The sequence below is a fragment of the Erithacus rubecula genome, assembly GCF_903797595.1.
Source record: "Erithacus rubecula genome assembly, chromosome: 9".
Taxonomy (NCBI): domain Eukaryota; kingdom Metazoa; phylum Chordata; class Aves; order Passeriformes; family Muscicapidae; genus Erithacus; species Erithacus rubecula.
The window spans coordinates 32,368,043-32,386,353 of record NC_136660.1 but is presented as its reverse complement, the minus strand read 5'-3'; the positions used below and the strand labels follow the sequence as shown (position 1 = coordinate 32,386,353).

The 18,311-nt window shown below is 42.3% G+C and overlaps 1 protein-coding gene across 2 annotated transcripts in view; it reads left to right on the top strand.

The window, feature by feature from the left end:
- ADAM12 (ADAM metallopeptidase domain 12) overlaps nt 1-18,311 on the top strand; it is a 166,532-nt gene that overhangs the window by 89,420 nt on the left and 58,801 nt on the right. For both annotated transcript variants that reach the window (XM_079312236.1, XM_079312237.1), the window contains exons 4-6: nt 3,156-3,234; nt 6,571-6,647; nt 17,590-17,773. In XM_079312236.1, coding sequence (XP_079168362.1) covers nt 3,156-3,234; nt 6,571-6,647; nt 17,590-17,773 — 340 coding nt within the window. The remainder of the gene's footprint in view (nt 1-3,155; nt 3,235-6,570; nt 6,648-17,589; nt 17,774-18,311) is intronic.

Genomic DNA, 18,311 nt, shown 5'->3' with positions numbered 1-18,311 from the left:
GTTTGGAAGTAATTGTGCTCGAGAATTGCACATTTGCATCTTTGGAGCATCAGTGAGAAAGCTGTAGTGTTGTTTCAGCTGATTCTTTAAAGTCACATCCAGAAGCTGATGCAGTTCTTCATTGCATTTGTTTCTGTCTCTTCATGCAGGGCAAAGTATTGATAATCATCTGCTAGTGCTGAGCATTGTAGCTGGCAACATTTGGGGCTCCAGACATGGTGATGAATTGCTCTGTGATACATTAATGTTATTTTGATCCTTGCTCTTTCAGAATTACATCGATCCAATTAGGTTAAGTAGCTTGCCATCTAAATTAATTAACTTTCTTCTATTAATCTCCTTTATTCTGGGTCAAAACCAGAAATGTAAATCAATCCATTATATTGTATATCTTCGGGGGGGTGGGAAGGTAATTGAATTACCTAATAGATACATATGCAGGATTGATTGTTTGGTATGTTGAACATTATTGCCACAATTGGAAAGTGAAGTGGAGCACACTCAGTAGTGGAATTTGAGTGCTTGTTACAGCCACAACTCTGTTCCACACTGGGGCATTCTTCTGCTTTCCTTAGGTTAGTCCAACAGTGGGATTCCATCATCTTGGTGCTCTGACCAGTCTTTGACAGCTCACACTGGGAATTCTTGCTTTCAGCCAGTATTTTCAGAATCTCTATCAAACTTTCATCCTGACAGGAACATTACTGACACCAGGAATTTGTTTACCTCCTAGGTCTCCTCACTTTAGTGGGAAGAACTTTCCATGGAAGAGTCAAACAAAAATAAAGCTCTGATGTGAGGGAATGAGATCCAGTCCAGTGACTGGAAACTGAATGTTGGCACAGTTCAAATAGACACAAAATGCAGTGGTTTTAGGTTGGGCTTAGTTAAAATCCTGCCAGGTTTGGGATAGCTCCATTTTCATGGGAGATCCAGGCAAAGGCTCTTCACAGTAGGAAAATGGATCTGGTTCCTTCCCTGTCATTGTAGCAGAAGATGAATTCAGGCCAAGTGACCCCTGTAATGGAGCAGGGCAGGCTGGTGATCACAAATCCCTTCTGGTATTCAAACCTGCAGATCTATGAAGTGTTTTCTAAACCTGTGTCTCAGAGCAGAATGAGCAGCAGCAGAAAGGTCACCTTTATCATCATTGCTGTCAAACACCTTGGAAACAGCAGAGCACAAACCAAGTGTGTTGCTCAATCACTTTGCCCTTCTGCTGCATCTGTTACTTTTACCTGTGCATTGTCCCATTTAATGAAACTCACTCCCCTGCCCTGGGTGAAATCCCATCTCCAAAAAACTGCACAGCAAAACTCTGTTGGCTTCAGCAATGGGATCTTGCCTTTATAAAGGCAATTAATGCTAAGTGGAGAACTTAGCAGTGTTAGATAAATAATAATAATAATTATGAAAGCAGCTGCTCTTTGTGGTAATGAGAAACAGTAGGGAATGGAGAGGAATTTTTGGAAAAGTGAGTAGTGACAGGACAAGGGGAGGGGGTTGGCACCCAAACCCTGCTGTGGGTGTGGTGGTGGCCTGACATCCAGTTGCTACAAACCCACCAAATGCTGCAGTGTTTTAACATTCCATATCTATTAATATGCTAATATTTCCCACAAGCTGAAAAATTTAAAAGTTAAATGTGAGAATCTCTGCTTGAATGCTCACTATAATGTGTTGGGGCTTCATTTTTTGCCTTGCCACTTCCTTATTTTCTTTTTGTCTTTTAGCTTTTGGTCTTTTTTTTTTGGTTTGTTGCTTTTTTTTCCCTTCTACCTTAAGACAGAGGTTTTTGAAGCTGGGTTTTCTCCCTAATAAGTGTTTGTAGAGTTCCTAGCACAACCAGATCCTGATGAAGCCACTGGATATTAATGTGATGCAAATTAATCAGTAATGAAAATTAAATGTGTGTTTATGCTCTAGTTATAATGTTTATAAAAATACAATAAATTTGTGCCACGACTGTGTGATGGTTCCCACCACAATATTTGCAAGGGTGCAGCATTAACCAGCTTTAATAAAAGAAAGGGCCTGGTTTGTTCAAATTAACAACCCAAGGGAGAAACACCTTTTTGAAATGGAACAGAATGAACCTGGTGAAATGCAGAGCCAGGGATTTTCAATATTCTGCACTCCCCAGTTTTCTGAAGGTGATGGTGGCACATTTATCTCTTGGCTCCTTCTATCTTGTGCTTTTGCAGCTCACCAGAAATTTTGTTAAAACTCAAGGATGTTTGTGATGAAGAGCACAACTCAAGACCTACATTAGGAGAAAATGTGAATGAGTGTTCCTCCTTCTGGCTTTGTCAGAAATGATCTTTAGACAAGGAGTTGAAAACAGATCAATAGCAAAACTTCTTCTTAAAAAAAAAAAAAGAAAAAGAGGCAGATGCAGCTTTTCCTCTTCTATGAGTACCCTACAAAAGGAGAAGTTTTTGTGGTTGTCACGCACATCCCCTCCCTGGAGATTCCTGGAAAATCACAATTGCAAGTCCAAATTTTTTTATCTCATTGCCAAAGGCAGGAGGGGAAATGTGGAGAGAATGGGAACAAAGAGCCTCATCCCAGACATGATCTTGCACAGTCTCCTGTGCAATCCTTAAATTTCCATTTGTGAGTACCCTTTCAGATGATCAGGATAAATCCAGTGCTGTGAATTCTGTGATGTTCATGCAGTGTTTTCCCTGGAGTGTCAATAGGAGGAGTTTGTTTCACTCACCAAGTGCTAAATTAGTCTTTGGGTGGCCACTTGCTGATGAATACAACAGATGAGATGGGAAAATAAGGAACACAGGGGAAAACATTTTCCTTTTCAACAAACCACCATTACTTAACAATCCTCCAAACCCCAGATTTCCCATTTAACTTAAAATGTGTTGAAAATTACATGGAGGATTCAACACTGAAATGTGCTGGCACGGAGTCCTCATTTGGAAGAGAGATCAGTCTGGAAACTTGTAGTCTATTCCCAGTTACCACAGGAAGAATTGGTGTCCTGCAGCTTCAATATTTGGAGTTCTATTTTCCCTTATTCCCCCGTCGTCATTGAATCCTTAAAACCTGGCTTTGATCCTTATCTCAACCAGAACAGCTAAAGGAGAAATTCAAGGTGAGGTGGCCTCACTGTTGTGTGTGCTGTGGTTTTTTTCCAGGGGGCTGCTGGCCAGAGGCTTCACAGAGACCCATTACCTGCAGGATGGCACTGACGTGGTTCTCGCACGCAATCGCTCGGTAAGGCTGGGCTGGCCTGGGCAGAGAGGAAACTTCATCCTCAAAATCCCCAAAAATCGCAGCAAAATGTTCTCTGCCACCATCTGAGCCCTGAGATGAAACAGCTCAATGTGTGATCTTTTTTTTGCTGCTGCCTTCAGTGTCTTTGTGGATGTTCTGATCCTACATGTGAACTTTTAGAGGCAGACTTTAAAGGCTTGAACCATCTGACTTTTATAATTCGTGGCATTTTTATTCAGCTTCTTGGAAATAGACCCATTAAAATTTGATAATTATGGTAGTTAGGGCTGATCAGTGTTAGAGAAAAGCCCTGATTCTGTTTGGAAAAAAAAACCCTTAAATATCTGATTTCCAGAGTGCAAAAGTTCATGTCAGAGGTTGGAAGATTTGGGTGTCTTTCCTCACTGGAGAATTTGGGAGAGGGTGTTGGTTGGATTTCTTTTTAAATCCAGGCCATAAGTGTGTTGTGGAAGTACTTTATACTTGTTTGTATGGGTATATTTATGTACATGTATAAATATGGATCTATACAAAATATGGCTTGTTAAAATAAGCAGTTAAAAACAGCTTTTTACAAATAAAAAAAACCCTTAAGGCAGAAATGCTTTTTGTCCTCTGACAGCATGAATGCCTTAATTAGAAATAATGCAGCAAGTCATTTTAATTACAAAGCTTATCTTTTATCTGCCTAAGTCCCATAAAGAATTTGTTATGTTATGGTATTTACTTACTGACACTGTCAGCAGAGACACCATGCTTTGTGTTGCCATCCATAATGGGCTTTGCTGGGATCAGGGGAAGGAATTATTTCTCTGCATAACATCTTATTTCTGAAAAAGCATCATCATTATAGCTGCAGACACCCCAAGTAAAGCAATCATTTCAAAGGCTTTCAGCACTTTCATTTTCCTGGGTGCTCATATCTCCTTCCAAATCAGCTCAGGAGAAAATACTCATTTGTTTTAGGAGCAGGAAGGCTGCAGAGACTCCTGAAGGAAGTAAAAGGAAATAAATGAAGCACATGAGTCTTTTAGAGATTTACCTGAGTTAACAGGAGTATGTGTACAGCTAATGACAGGTTTTCCTTGCTGAAATACAATATCTGTTTGCATAATTGCAAAATAAGTCATGATTAATAATGACAGTGCATTTTGCTGCCTCAAAAAGAGAGATCAGTGAATTCATTTTTCATTAAATGCTGCAATACAGTTGAGAAAAGATAAGTCTCTGATTTTATTTTTATATCTCTTCTTCACTGAGGACATCAATACAGTCTGGAGTTGAAACCAAATCCAATTTTCCATTGAAAAGTTGCTTAGTCAAATTCTGCTTGGAGGTCAAAGCAAGGCAGGTTTGTGGAGCTGTCACTTGGCAGTTCTCTAGCACACAAGCCAGTGTCTAGGTTATTTTTCAATCTATAGCACCTGGAAAATTGTCAAAACCTGCTATTTATTAAAATATCTCAAGCAAGGGTAAAGTACTGTTTGAAGTATGATGGATCAGCCTTGGTAATTATTTGTTTTTGAAGGGGTCACCCATTTTATATACTAGTTTGCAGGAATAAAAAGATCTGATAGCAGGAAAAAAATCCTGCAATTCAGTGGAGTTACTGAGCTAGAAATCAATTTTCTCCCAGTCCTGTTGCAGGCCATGCTCTGATAAGTTTACATTTTCGATATTGAACTTTGGCATCACATAGCTGGATCTGAGAGAAATTGTGAAATGGGCCACAGCCAGGAGCTCAGAGTTAATAAAATGACAAGTTGTATGTGGAGAGGGAAAGAAATCAGGCCCTTTGCCATAATTCACTCTTAGATAAGGACAGCTGGATCACAGCAGCAGCTGCACAGGGTGAGATATTGGCTCCCCATCTCACTGGGACTGTGCTCAGCTCTGCTGATGCTCAAACCCAAACTTTTCTTTCCCAGGAGCTTCACCTCTGCTCCTGCCTGCTTTAAGCAATGAGAATAAACCTATTTTATTTTTATTTTATTTTTGAGTTTAGCATATTATTATTTATTTAGCATATTAGCATGGACTCATTGCTTGAGTGGGGGGAAGACATTAATTTTTCCTCTATCAGCTGGATGCATGGAACAGATAATAATGAAATAAAGTGAAATAGTGCACCCACACTTAAAGCTTTGGCATCCATAGCAGTTGTGACTGAAGTGATCAACCCCAAAAATTTCAATCTATGACTCTCTCATTTCTATTGTGGCTTTATCTTTGCTAATGTGTTACTGACTCTTTATAAGGATTGAGGATAAAAATACCCAAGAGTGAAACACTCTCACCCTGTTTCTGTCATTCCTGCCACTGAGAAAAGCCACTGAGGTTTGTGTTTAGAAAGTCAGAGCTGGCTGTTCTGTGCTCACTTGCTCATGCTGGAAATCAAACTATTTTTTTTTTTTCTTGGCATGAACTTGCAGAAAATTCCTGTCCAAACCACTCCATCTTGCCCAGGCTGTTGCTTTCTTCACCAAAATCAAGGTGGTCATAGAATTTTGCTGTGAGTGAAAACCATGCCCCAGCCTGGCAAGGTTAATTAATGCAATAATCAACCAAGCCATAAAAAGGCACAGAGAGATGACTGTGAGGATGCAGCACTGATAATTTCCCTTGCACTATTCAGGAACCTTTTACAGCAGAATTTTCAGTTTCCAGGTGGCATTCAAAGGAGAAAAGAAACACTGGACATGCCACAGTCCTTGCTTTGCAGCCAGTCACATAATTGGGAATGCAATATAACCTTTAGTCAACAATAAAATTAGCCTTGATTCCAGACAGATATGTGGATGTGCTTAGAAACCTTCTCTGTGTGTTTTGCAAGCTGTGGATTATTAAAGAAATATAATAACCTAGCCACAAAATGAAATTGGACTGTTGTCTCTCAAAATAGAAGGCCCCCTTTATTCTTGGTTGTTTTTAATAACATGCAGCTACTTGGTTGGGTATTTCAATAAAAAATTTCCTTTCCAACCTGTCTCCCTTTCTTCTCATTTGTTTTGTGATTTTTTTTTTTCAAGTTGTAGGGGATTGGCTTTGTTATACTTCTCTTTTCACATATCTACCTTCTATAGGGATACAGATTTAAATGCCCTTAAATTAAAATAGAGGTTTGTTTGTAAAGGCAAATATTTTCTTTCCATTCATCAATCAGTGGAATCCATCCCATTGTTTCTTTTATCTCCCAGTGCTGGTTTGATCTACCAGCAGACCCCACACTTGTTTCTAAATCAAATCCCTCATTCCTCCCACCTTGAAATAAAGGGGCTGGAAACCCAGGAGCAAAGAGCATTTGTGACACTGAAATGTTTTCTGTTCCTGCCACAGGGTCACTGCTATTACCATGGCCAGGTCCAGGGGTACCCCGGGTCCTCCGTGAGCCTCAGCACCTGCTCAGGACTCAGGTGAGCCAAGATTTCAGCACTGTTTGAGCCCCTGAGGGCTTGGCTTGACTTTCAATGAATCAATCAACACTGGGAAAGGGAACAGAGCCCCAGGAGGGGCTGAGGGAGCTGGGAAGGGGTTCAGCCTGGAGGAAAGGGGGATCAGTGGCTCTGCACAACTCCCTGACAGGAGGGGACAGCCAGGGGGATATGGGATCTGGGAACAGGGACAGGAGCAGAGGGAACAACTGAAGTTGCATCAGGAAAAGGTTAGATTGGATATCAGGAAACATTCCTCCCTGAAAGGGGTGCCCAGCCTGGCACAGCTGCCCAGGGAGGTTTGGGGTCCCCATCCCTGGGGGGATTTAAAATCCGTGTGGATGTGGCACTTGGGGACACGGGGCACTGGTGGCCTTGGCAATGCTGGGAATGGTTGGACTCAGTCATCCTAGGGGGCTTCTCCAACAGAAATTATTCCATTATTCTATCTCTTTTTCAAATGTTGGATGAATCCCCACAAATCATTTTCCCTCTAGTTGCTGCAAGGAGAAAAAAACAAAGAATAGATAACACAATTTGGGGGGTTTTCCAAGAGCTGCCCCTTCTCTCCTGCTGCCCATCCCTCTCTGTGCCCATTTCTTGGCACATTTCCATACTGGCAGTGTCCAGTGGCTTTCCAGGCCTCTTTGTCCTCAAAAACTGTTCCACCAGTGCTGTCAGCACTGCTTTGCCAGCTGTGAAATCCCTCATTGTCCAGCAGCCTCCTCGCTGGGAGAGGTGGATTTAGAAATCAGAGAATCAAAGATGCAGTGAAACAGAGAATATGCAAGGTTGTGGAGCTCAGGAATTGTTTTTTGCAATGATACAGAGAGTATGCATGGCTGTGGAGCTCGGGAATTGTGTTTATGGCAGGTAAGATGCTCAGTTTTTGGATTTTAGCTGCTTGCTAACAGCAGAGTAGCAGATTCCTGTCGCTGAAAACCAAACCTCTTGGAGTCTGACAAAGGAATTGGCTGACAACATTTCAAGTACACGATGGACACAGTTCAGGAAACAATTATCTTTCTTACTTGGACAATCAGAGACTGGTATTTACTCACAGAGCTGTTCCAAATCACAGTAATTAACTGTAAATTGGCTCTAGAGTTCTCCCTGGAAAACCCGGTTTTCCTGACAGATTTCCAGCTGTCTCAGCCTTTTCTGGGTTTAATTTATCTACAAACAGCAGGAGTAGTTGGAATCTTTTCCCCTTGATTTTGCATTTTGTGCAGCAGTGGCATTGTCAGGGCTTTTGTAAGGGAGCTCTGGGACAGACAGCAGCAGAGAGAGCAGAGTTTGATCCCAGGACCCCTCTCCCTCTGGGAGTCACCCATTTAAAGTGGGTGGAATTCCTTTAGCTCATTCCCACACAGAGAGGGGTTTCACTATGGATCCAGCATCTTCCAAAAGTTTCTTAAACCCCTTGCATGAACAGTCAGCATTTATCTGTCATTCTCACTGTAAAATAGATCCAGAGTCGGTTTTTTTTTGTTTGGTTTTTTGGGTTGTTTTTTTTTAATTATTATTTAATGCGGAGCTCTCAGTACTTTAGTTAAAGGATCACAATGCTGCAAGCTCCACAGGGAATATTTGTACCTGTTGGGACAGAGTCTGCATTGATGTCCTTGTTCCAGAGCTACCTGGAAATGAATCACTCTAGGAGAAAATACCCTTCTCACATTGAAGTCTTTTCTTTCTTCTCCAAAGTGCTCTCTTTACAATCGTGGAGCTCCCAGAGTCGTTTCCCTGTCTTAGGTGGTTCAGATATGTCAAGACAGCAATGCTGGCAGGGACATTTTCCTGACACTTGCAGACAAGTCCCCAAAGTGCAAGCTGGCAGGATTAGGCCCTTCTCTGCAGGGAAGCACAGCAGCTCCTTTTTCAGTACAAAATTGCAGGAGTTTCCTTTGCAGTGCATGTTTTGTTCTAGTGGGAGATCAGGTGAGGATAAATCTCAGTTTCTGTGCCCATTTCACTCCTGAGGTTGGTACCCAGGGGTGAGAACAGTTTGTGATAAGAGTTCTGTGTCTTGATTCACTCCACCAAACCTCAGCCCAACAGCAACAACTCCCAGATATTGCCTGAGATTGATCATAGAGTGGTTTGGGTTGGAAGGGACCTCAAAGTTCATCCAGTTCCACTCCCTGCCATGGGCAGGGACACCTCCCAATAGACCAGGCAAAGAAAGAACAGTCCAAAAGAAATTCATGGCTTACTTTGCTGGCAGCTTTGCTAGCTTGAAAGAATAGTTATAGATGGTACATATTAGATGTAGATATAGATATAAATGATATAGATATATATAAGATAGATAGATAGATAGATAGATAGATAGATAGATAGATAGATAGATAGATAGATAGATAGATAGATAGATAGATGATAGATATTGGATAGGATAGGACAATGTACTTGCCCCCAGCTTGCTGGAGCAGGGACTGTTGTTTTTCCACAGCATGATAAAGACTCCAGACTGTAGGAGCAGACACAAAAGGCACTGTGTGGCCATGGAGGCCCAGGTGGGGACAGTCCCTGGAGCAGCCCTTTCACTTGCAGCAGCTGTTGGAAGGGAGGCCAGGTCTCGTTTTCAGGGTTTGTTCCTGGCTTTGTGACAGTTTCTAAGTGAATCAGACAAATCTCTCTGTCTCAGTTTCTCCATCTGTGAAATCCATTCTTACCTACCTCACACAGCTGCTGCCTGGAGCTGGGGTTCAAGAGCCTGAAAAGCATCTAATGAAAGGAAGTGCATGCTGTCAGCCCTGTGAAATCCTGGAGAACCAATCTCCTCCCCTCCCAGCAGACAGGCACCTTGGGCATTGTTCCAGGTGTGGATAGGTAGGGGCTGTGCATTTTCCCCCAGACCAGCAGAATTCATTAAAAGACATGAAACTACTCATAAAGAATAGGTCCCACATTTCAGTGTGCTCTGAAGCCTGAATGCTCAGCAGCACTCAAAGAAGCAAAAGGGATCATAGGAATTACTGGGACAGAAATAGAGGATAAAACAAGAACCCTCATTACCACTTTATAAATCCACAGAGCACTCACACCTTGAGTTCTGCATGCAGTTCTTGTTTTCCCCTCTCCTGCTCCATCTCAGAACAGGGAGAAGCATTATATCCAGAAAAGGTACAGAGAAGGGCAAAAATTGTGATCAAAGGCTTGGAGCAGCTTTTATCCAAGGAGAGAAAATAGACTAGGATTTGTCACTTTTGAAAGGAGATGATGTAGGAAAGAATGATGAAAAAAGGTTGAATGTCACACTGGGGAGGGGACAATTACTGAGCAATCTTCATAACCACAAAATTGGGAGACATCATCTGAAACTTTAGAGCAAAGGAAAGTTCTTTTTTATTCACATAAGGAAGTGCTGGACTTGTCACAGATGAGCGCCAGTGCAAGAAGCATCAGTGGGTTCCAAAAAGATGTGACAATTTGGGAAGGGGAGCTCAGGGAGCCTGTGCAGGGCTGTCACACCCTGAGATGTCCCTGGCACTGCTGCTCTCAGAGCTGGGGCTGCTTGTTCTGTTCCCATCTCTCACCCTGGCCAAGAGAGGAGGTGCTGAGCTGGAGGAACTTTGCTCTGAGCCCCCCCAACCATCAGGGTCTTCCCTCCACGTGGCTGAGCAGCTGAGATGTGTTTTTAGCTCCTGAACATGATTGTTCTGTGATGAAGAAGAATTGTGTGAAATCTGAAAACTGAGGTTTGTCTGGTTTAAGTTTTTCAGGCAGGTAGAGGGGTGAGAGGTGAAAAGGAGGGAGGAGGAGGCTCAGCTCTCTCAAACTCACATTTTTCAGCTCTGTTACAGGCTCAGCTCACTCAAACTCACATTTTTCAGCTCTGTTACATCCTCACACACATAACACTCGAGCTCCTCACCTCACATAGGAGCACAATGGCAGAAATCATGGGATTGACACTGAGAGCTGCCTAAAATGCAGGTTAGGGGAGAATATAGTCATGCTTAATCTGTATCCTGCTGGCTCCTCTGAGAAGGAGGAGCTGAATGGCAGAGAGGGAAATGCTGAGTGCACAAAAGGGAACAATGGCTCATCAGGATTTCAGTGTGTCCATCTGGATCAGAAAGCCAGTTAGACCCAGAGCTTGTGGGAAGATGAAGGTAATGACAGAGTTGAGCCATTTCCTTCCTGTCCTCAGGAAATGCCCTTCTGTTTATCCAGCTTGCAGCCTCTTCAAGTTTTTAGCAAATAATTTTGGCCTGTGGCCACTGCTCACATCTTCTGTGATAAATTTGTTTAGACTTGAATGATTTTTCCCTGATTATTTTCCCTGTGAGTCCTAAATACACCCAGAACTGCAGCCTGGAGAAGGGCACAAACCTGCCTGGTCCAGAGGACTCTGGCATGGGAATGTGCAGCTCCAAAAGCATCTGCAGTGACCTCTAAGATGGGGGAGCTTGAGAAGTGCTCCCCAAAATTCCTTGGGAGCCTAAGGATGGAAATCTCCCAGAAATCTTTTCCTTCTGAAACACCAAAATGCATTTGAATATCCTCAGATATTTTACCCAGTTGTTAGGTAATTAACCCAGTCACACACACAGAAAATGTTCAGTCATTGTCCAGCCTCATCAGCAGCTGGAAGCTGCAGTGTCCTCAGTGACTGGGATGGGGGGAAAGCCCCAGAATGGAATAGATGTTCATTTTTACTGGGATTGCAGAGTTATGGTACCCAAGGCTGCCAACACCATTTTCAGATGGTCTGGCTGAACTCACTGCAGCCCAGACAGAGTGAGCTGAAGAGGAGATTTCAATGTGACATTCCAGACATCAACTATTTAATAAAGGAAGGGAAGTAGGAAACCAGTGAGAAAAAGAAATGTAAATTCCTCACAACTCCTCAAGCATCATTTCCCCACAGAAGAAGAGATTTCATCCAAAAGTTAAGTTAGGAGAAAATCCCTGTTGAGAAAAGCACTGGTTTGGATGTGAGCTTTTAGTTCATATAAACATCCTGCATGGTTTGTAATTTATCTGACCAGGAAACTCCTGGAGGATTTTCAGCTCAGCATTAGAAACCATTCACTTTCTGGGCTTTCCCAGCTTCTGTGGGCTGCCTGTTCCAGGGGAGCAGCTCCTGGCCAGGGTCACCTCTGTGATCTGCTGAACCTCATGTCCTGCCTTTGGCCATGGTGTGCACAGCATCCCCAGGTGCACAGGGAGCAGGATGAGGGATGATCCTACCCAGTGTTTGAGCCTGCTGCTTCTCCATCCTCTCTGCTTCTGGCATTTAGTGGGATGGGCAACTTTGAGTCTTCTTTTGTCTGTGTTTGCTGCAGGGTGCTACAAAATGTGCTTGCTAAATTGGTGCCCATGCCAATGCCTCTTTCCTTCTTCATTTTCCTTTCCTTTCCTTTCCTTTCCTTTCCTTTCCTTTCCTTTCCTTTCCTTTCCTTTCCTTTCCTTTCCTTTCCTTCCTTTCCCTTTCCTTTCCTTTCCTTTCCTTTCCTTTCCTTTCCTTTCCTTTCCTTTCCTTTCCTTTCCTTTCCTTTCCTTTCCTTTCCTTTCCTTTCCTTTCCTTCCTTTCCTTTCCTTTTCCTTTCCTTTCCTTTCCTTTCCTTTCCTTTCCTTTCCTTTCCTTTCCTTTCCTTTCCTTTCCTTTCCTTTCCTTTCCTTTCCTTTCCTTTCCTTTCCTTTCCTTTCCTTTCCTTTCCTTTCCTTTCCTTTCCTTTCCTTTCCTTTCCTTTCCTTTCCTTTCCTTTCCTTTCCTTTCCTTTCCTCTCTCCTTTCCCTCACCCACATGTGACACTTTCTCTGACAACACAATTACTGTTCCTTGCAGCCCAAATGCTGGACATGAAATTGCATTTTCTCTTCCCATTCAAGTAACACCTTGCAGGAATTCCAGGAATCAAAGTTGCACCATCCACTCTGGACAGATCTGTCCTGTACTGGGGAAGGATGAAGTGTGTGCTGCAGGAGTCTCTGGCCATAGTTCCATTTCAGAGAATGTATTTTCAGGTTTGTGAGAGGCACTGGCTGGAATAGAAGCTCTGTGAGTAATGATGTGTCTGGGTGAGAACACCTCCAGCCCTCCTGCAAGATGTGCTACTGCTTCCACTGCCCTTTGAGATGCTGCCCTTGGCTGATTTGGGTCAGATTTGTTATTTTAATAGAATCCTGCTGTGCAGTAAGTAAGATAATGGGATTTTTGGGCTCTCCTATTGTGCTCTTTATCAATAGATAATTATTTTTCTGTGGACACTAAAATTTCCTCCATTTTAGAGGTGTTGTTGCAGAAAGAGGTGACCAGGGGCAGTGGTGGAGACAGGAGCACATCTGCCTCCAGACTCCCATTCTCTGTATTTCTCAGCCCTTAAAAGTTAAAGAATGACCAAACCACTTGAAAAATATCTAAATATCAGCTCTATTAGAAAAACAGTCAATAGATCATCCTGCTCATTTATCCCCATAGCATCCATCTGCAACTTATTAAAACAGCTTAAAAGTGAAGTCCTCATTCACCACTTCATTTTTCTTCCTCTTTTGTTTGTTTGCCTGCTTACTTGCCTGGAAATTTGTTATACAGAGCCCTGGGAGTGCAGAATGTATAATAAAAATAAATAAAAATGCCCTCTCAGTGCACAGATCACCCCCTGAGATGCTGCCTGTTGAGCAGCCCAGGGTCACAAAGTTCTAATTCTGGTGCCTTTTCACCTAAAATTCCATACAAGAAATCCATACAAGAGCTGTGGGATCAGCCCCTGTTTTCCTGAATCTGTAACATGAATTGTGGAATGAAGGACCTGGAGGTTTTCAGGTGCAGTGTCTGTGGGCAGGACAGACTTTAAGTGAATATTTTGTGTGTGAGCATGATTGCCCTCTAATTAATTTCTCACCAGCTCAGGGCATCTGCATTCCTCTGCCTGTGGTAATAGAGCTTTTTATTGTTATTGTCTAGAAACGAGTATAACTTTGAGCTCCATTAAAACCAAATGTTTAATTGCACTCACGGATCTCAGGTTTATCAATTTACTTAATTTCCCCTGTATAGTGCAGCAGAATAATATATAATAGTTTCATATAGTGCTGTCCCAGCCAAGTTTTGCTTCAGCATCACAATTTCTCAGACAAGTATGTGTTGATGGTTTATGTTGGCAGGACCTTTGCTTCTGCTGACAAGTTGGAAAAGAAAAATCCCATTTATATTCTGAGATTTCCTAAAGCCTGTTGATTTATGAAATACGACTGGCCTCACTTTAGGTTTTGTTTTGGTTTTCCTTTTTAAGAGGGAGGAAAAAAAAAAAATTCCATTTGATTTTATCGACAGTTTAAAAAGTGGAATTATTCCATTAAATTGCCTTTCCCTGATTGAGAGATTCCTGGCAATGTGAAGGGATGTGGGTGATGTTGTAATTTCTGTTTGGGATGGGGAGACTTTCCCCAGGGGGTTTTCCATGCCCAGCAGGGATGTGGCTGTGGCTGGGTTGGTGCTGACCCCAGACACGAGCAGGGACCAAACCCTGCCCAGAGCTGGGTCAGGTTTGAGCCAGGCTCAGACCACACTGGAGCTGCTTCCAGTTGGCTGGAGCCTGGGAATTGATGTCTGGACGTGCTCTTGGGATGGATATTTTCCCTCCCTCTCTGCTACCAGTGATGGAGATGACAGAGGGATCATTTCAGGTGGGGCTGGGGGTGTCTCTTGGCTTTCCTGCCTGAAAATCTTCCTGACTTCCCAGCATCTGTAGGTTTGGGATCGAGGAAAACACAGAATTGGGCACCTGACACTAAAATTTAAATACTTCATATTGCTTTTTTCCCCTCAAATATTTATAATCCTGGGAATTCTGGTAGTCTTTTGTCTGATAGAAATCCCACAGATTTGTTTTAAGGACTTGCTGAAATCTCTTTGAAGTTCTTTGTATAATTTTTGATCTGTAGTTTAATATACCATTTGCCACATTAATATATTATTTGCCACACTGGAAAACACTACATTGTTTAACATTAATGGCTCCTGAAAAATAGAAAAGTTTCTGGGAACATGGGCTGACTCAGGAGTGTGGGAGAACCCTGTTAAATTTGGGAGACACAGAAATGGTGGAGGAGTAACAGGAGAGTGGAAGGAACCAGTAGCTATGGATTTATTTTATTTGCTTCAAAATCTCAGTCCTGTATGACTGGTGGGTATTGTTCACACCAAAAAAAAAAAAAAAATGGAATCATAACTCTTGACTGGTTGCATTTTTAAGGTGCTGTGTTTGGCACTGCACAACAGGGGAAAAATGGAATTGTAGGAAAAGAAAATTAGTCAAAAACAGAGAGCTGGCCAAGAAAATTCATATTTGATATTCATTATCTTATTACAGATGGTCACAAGCCAAGTGCTGATATCCTGTAGGCAGCACTCAAGGGATAAATGTGCTTTAAATGAAAATTCTGTTTTCCTTTATGCCGAATCTGCAGATTTTCCTTTTCCTGGGATTGCTCCACAGGCAAAGGGAACCTGTCCTGAAAGGCCCACACTGTCCCTTGGGGTGGGAATCAGACTGGAATGCTCAGAAAAACCCAAATTAATCATTCTGGGATCTGATCATTTGTCCATACCCTCAGCAGCTAAAGGAAATGAAGGGTAAAGAAATGGTTATTTAGTTCTTTTTGAAGAAATGGTTATTTAGTTGTTTTTAAAGAAATAGTTATTTAGTTCTTTTTGAAGAAATGGTTATTTAGTTGTTTTTGAAGAAATGTTTTTTTAGTTCTTTTAGATAAAGTTTGGGTACATGAGGGATACATTAGAAACATTGCATAGATGTTGCACATTTTGGATATGAACTCCTGAAAACAAGATATTCTCTTTAAAATATTTTTTAGAAAATTAAAATTGAGAGAACTGTAGTCAGGATACATCTAAGTCTCTCCCTTTCTAGTGTAAGTAATTAAAGAAAATTGTTCAAGCTTCTAATTTTGAAAGTGAATGTTCTAAGAAGGGCAGATTTAGCATTAAAAATGAACCCCTTCCTGCTTTTCTGTAGTTTCTGAGTTGTCAACACAGGGAGCTGCTCAGGCTGGCCCATTTCAAACAGTGACTAATGGACTCCTGCCTCCAAAATTAAATGATTAATTGCACAAGGCAAAGACAACAACCCTTATTTGATTGTGCTGATTACAGGGCTGCTGGTTTTTGGAGTAAAGGGAATATGTTGTCCTAATTTCCAAAATCCCCCAAGGAGTCAGGCAGCTCTGGCAATAATTTAGAGCTGTGGGTGTGAGGTTACTCAAATCAGGGGTGACCTGCCAGGGGTGTCTCATATCTCAGGAGGTTTTTGGGACCCTGGCTGAAGCTGCAGGGCTGCTGGGATAAATCAGCCCAGCTTTTCCAGCATGATCCATCACTCCCAGCTGCCTGGGGATGGCTCAGTGTGTCTTACCTGCTCTGCCAAGGGGACTGAAGCTGCAGATGGATTATCAGACCCTGAACCTGGGTTCAGGCTCCTGGAACTGCTGCTGGACAGATTTTGGTATCATGGCTTTCCAGGCTGCTTTTTTTCTTTTGGAATTTTAGCTGTTCCAGTCACCAGTAAAATGTCTGTTGGCTTGGCTGAACTGGTGTTAATGGAGCTCTGATACAAAATTGTGCAGCCAGCTTGAAATTAATACTTCACCTAATCTGTTAGCAGACCAAAGACTTTGAGTTTCTTTATCATATCTTCCTAATAATAGGATAAATAAGATATATTTTTCCTAATAATTATGATTTTATTTTTAAATCGGTCTTCATAGTATCATTAATCTGCTTTTGGTTCCTTTTTCTCCTATTTTATCCTTATTTTTTTTAACTTTCTGGCAAATTGTACAGCCACACTGGTCTCACAGTGATTGTTATACCTTACCTTTGTCACAGCACAGACAGAAATAAAAAGAGCAGACACTTCTAAAACACCAAAAAGGCACTCTAAGAAAATGAAATCTCTCCATCCCTTGTCCCCAGTTCCTCTGCAGCTTTCCTGAAGCCCCTTTAGGCTCTGGAAGGGCTCTGAGCTCTCCCTGGATCCTTCTGCCCAGGTGAGCACCCCCAGCTCTCCAGTCTGTCACACATTCAACATTTTGTCACCTTTTTTTTGCTGTGACATCTCCGGACAACTGGGCAGGACCCAGCACAAGGATCCTCTTCCTTTCCTCTTACAGGCTGTAGCTTAAAGAATTCAGCAGGAGAGCTTCCACTGCAGAATCTGTCAGTTCCTCAGGGAGCAGGTGGTATTGCTGTCAAAGTTATTCTTTTGGGCAGTAAAATGAGCAAAACAGGAATCTACCCTTCCCTTGTCTGAGCTTCCCTCTGCTGAGCAATATGTAATAATCCATGATCTGGTAGGGCCAAAGCTCACATCAGGGTTTGGTTTCTCAGCTGCAATGGAATTGCAGATTAAAGAATATTTCTCACTGTACCAGGGTTTGGTTTATCAGCTGTAATGGAACTGCAGATTAAAGAATATTTCTCACTGCACCAGGGTTTGGTTTATCAGCTGTAATGCAACTGCAGGTGAATGAATATTTCTCACTGCACCAGGTTTTGGTTTATCAGCTGTAATGGAACTGCAGGTCAATGAATATTTCTCACTGCACCTTCACTTCCCAACTCCTCCAGGCTTTGGTTCACTCTGTTCACCGTGGCTCCGTCAGCAGTGCATCACTAGGAGAATGGAAAAGAAATAAAGCACAAAAATATCATTTTGCTCTGCAGTGCAGCACTTCAGAAGAGACATATTTCTGTGAGCCATTGGTTCTTTTAAAGCACAGCATGTGCTGCAGTGACAAATGTACACCTTTGATGTTTCCTGCTCCGCTCACCCATGACATTGTAAATCAGTGTTTTGCTTTCTCATACTCCATCATTATTAGACTTGGTGTAACTCTGGTGTAGACAAACTCCTAAAAACCACGTGTCTCACTCTTCTCTCCTGTGTCCCAGGGGAATTATTGTGTTTGGAAACAGCAGCTACATTCTGGAGCCATTGGAAGGTGCTACAAGCAAACACAAGATCTACCGAGCGGAGAACCTGAGAACAGCCCCAGGATCTTGTGGCCACCAGCTGGACATCCCTGCCATGGGGGCTGCTGCCAGAGCCACGTCTCAGCATCCTCCAGCTGCCAGGGTAGGTGGCTGATGTGCTTTTGTGTGTCTGTTTGGCAGCATTTCCATATACTGCCCACCACAAGAGCAAAACCTCAACCCACATCATCAGCTTCCCTTGGTGCCATCTGCTGAAGTGCAGCCTTGACATTATTTGTATTACTTTTCCTGGATTCTCCATGCATAACTTGCTTTTTGCTTCCTTTTCAACACAGAAAAGTTTATGAGTTCATATTATGGTCCTTGTATGGTTATAATAAGAATTTAAAGCTCCCTAAGAATACTGAGCCATGTCTGGAAAAGTTCTTGCCCTCCCAAGATGAAAGAGAACATGATAGCTGGGGAACTTTGCTAATACCAGGTTTGGAAACTTTATATTTTAGTAGCAAAGTCTCTCATGCAGACAAAACAAATTCTCAGCATATTATTTTACAGATGTATTATTGGAGTTGCTGTGATGTTGGCAGAAATGTACTTCATGTGAGACACATCTAGCTAATAGAAATTAGAAAATTAAATGAGCTAAAAACCAGGAAGAGGAAATGCTGTGACAAATTTGT